Here is a 1,665-nt window from a genome sequence, read left to right on the forward strand (position 1 = left end):
AAACCCTGTCTCTACTAAAAGTACAAAAATAGCTGGGCATGGTGCAGGCACCTGTAATCCTAGCTACTTGGGAGTCTGAGGAGTCTGAGGCAGGAGAATCACTTGAACCTGGGAGGTGGAGGTTGCAGTGAGCCAAGGTTGCATCACTGCACTCTAGCGTGGGTGACAGAGCTAGACTCTGTCTCAAAAAAAAAACCAAAAAACCTTGGCTGGATGTGCTCATTTGCAGAATGGAAATGACAGAAGAGTCAGTGATCTTAAAAGATCAGGATCAAGATATATTATCCCCTTTGAACAACAGAGAGGAAAAAAGATTGAAAACACTAACAGAGACTTGCATACTTGTGGGACAGTATCAGAAAGCTTAACATTTATGTCTTTGGTGTCCCAGAACAGGAGGAAGATACTGGTACAGATGAATATTGAAAAAAGTAAAAGAAAGAAACTTTAAAATTTGGCAAAAGACATCAATGTAAAGATTCAGGAAACTCAGGAAACCCCCAAACAAGATGCACTAAAATAAATAAAAACAAAAACCACATTGAGATGCATCCAAATTTTAATTGCTGAAAATTAAAGATTTTTGATTACTGAAAAAAAAATTTTTTAATCCTCCCTCAGGTTTATTTGTACAAATAGCACAGGAGGACCCCAGCCCCATGCAGATGGCAGCCCCGGGGGGTTGCAGCAGTCCTTCTGTCCTCACGTTGGCAGACAGAGATATCTACTCTGAAGCTTTTGTAGGGGCCTGGGCACCTTTGGGAGCCTGAGCTGGAACTGAAGCTAGAGCTGCAGCCTGGGCCTTGTTTTGATCCTTGGACTTGGCCTTGACCTTTGGCTGGCAGAGCCTGAGCCCCTTGGCAATGTGTGCACGAGCACACTTCCCAAGCTTGGGGTGGGCAATGTAGGCAAGTCGATTGAGCTTGCAGCTGACACCCTCCTTTGGGATCTTGGGCTTAACCTCCTTGGGCTTTACGAGAGCCTTGATGGCCTCGGCACGTGCACTCATGGCCTTGGCATTGTTGGCCTGCATCTTCTTTAGGCCCTTCTTATTGTGCTTCTTGGCAAAGCACATGTTCCTCAGGAACTTGGGGTCCACCCCCTTAAGAGATTCATATCTTTGTGATCGGGGTTTCTTGATACCATTTCTGTGCCATTTTCGGGACTGGTTGTGTGTTGTGTGGTTCTTGGACTTGGCCATGTCTGCACCTAAGCCGCGGTTCCCGAAGCGCCTAGCGATTGTCTGAAAATTTTTAAAATGTGGGCAGGTGTGATGGCTCACGCCTCCAATTCCAGCACTTTGGGAGGCCAAGGCAGGCAAATTGCTTGAGCCCAGGGGTTCAAGACCAGCCCATGGCAAAACCCCCATCTCTTAAAAAAAATTATATATATATTTATATATATATATATATATATATAGCCAGGCGTGGTGATGCATGCCTATAGTCTAGCTACTTGGGAGGCTGAGGTAGGAGAATTACTTGAGTCCAGAAGGTGGAGGTTGCAGTGAGCCAAGATTGTGCCACTGCACTCCAGCCTGGGCAATAGAGCAAGACACTGGCTTTAAAAAAAAAAATGGAAAGAGAAAAATGACACACTACATATATAAAGGCAAAATGACTAAAAATGACTGGGTTTCTCATCAGAAATCATGGAGGTCAGAAA

The 1,665-nt window shown here is 44.9% G+C and overlaps 1 protein-coding gene across 1 annotated transcript; it reads right to left on the reverse strand.

Moving 5' to 3' along the window:
- Positions 1-602: 602 nt before the first annotated feature.
- On the reverse strand, positions 603-1,237 carry LOC108288592 (60S ribosomal protein L29-like). The gene has a single exon (XM_017507576.2). It carries the CDS (start codon positions 1,199-1,201, stop codon positions 725-727), a length of 477 nt encoding a protein of 158 aa, XP_017363065.1. The 5' UTR covers positions 1,202-1,237; the 3' UTR covers positions 603-724.
- Between the last annotated feature and the right edge of the window lie 428 nt (positions 1,238-1,665).

Source organism: Cebus imitator, unplaced genomic scaffold, assembly GCF_001604975.1.
Source record: "Cebus imitator isolate Cc_AM_T3 unplaced genomic scaffold, Cebus_imitator-1.0 Scaffold16, whole genome shotgun sequence".
In the NCBI taxonomy this organism is placed as follows: Eukaryota; Metazoa; Chordata; class Mammalia; order Primates; family Cebidae; genus Cebus; species Cebus imitator.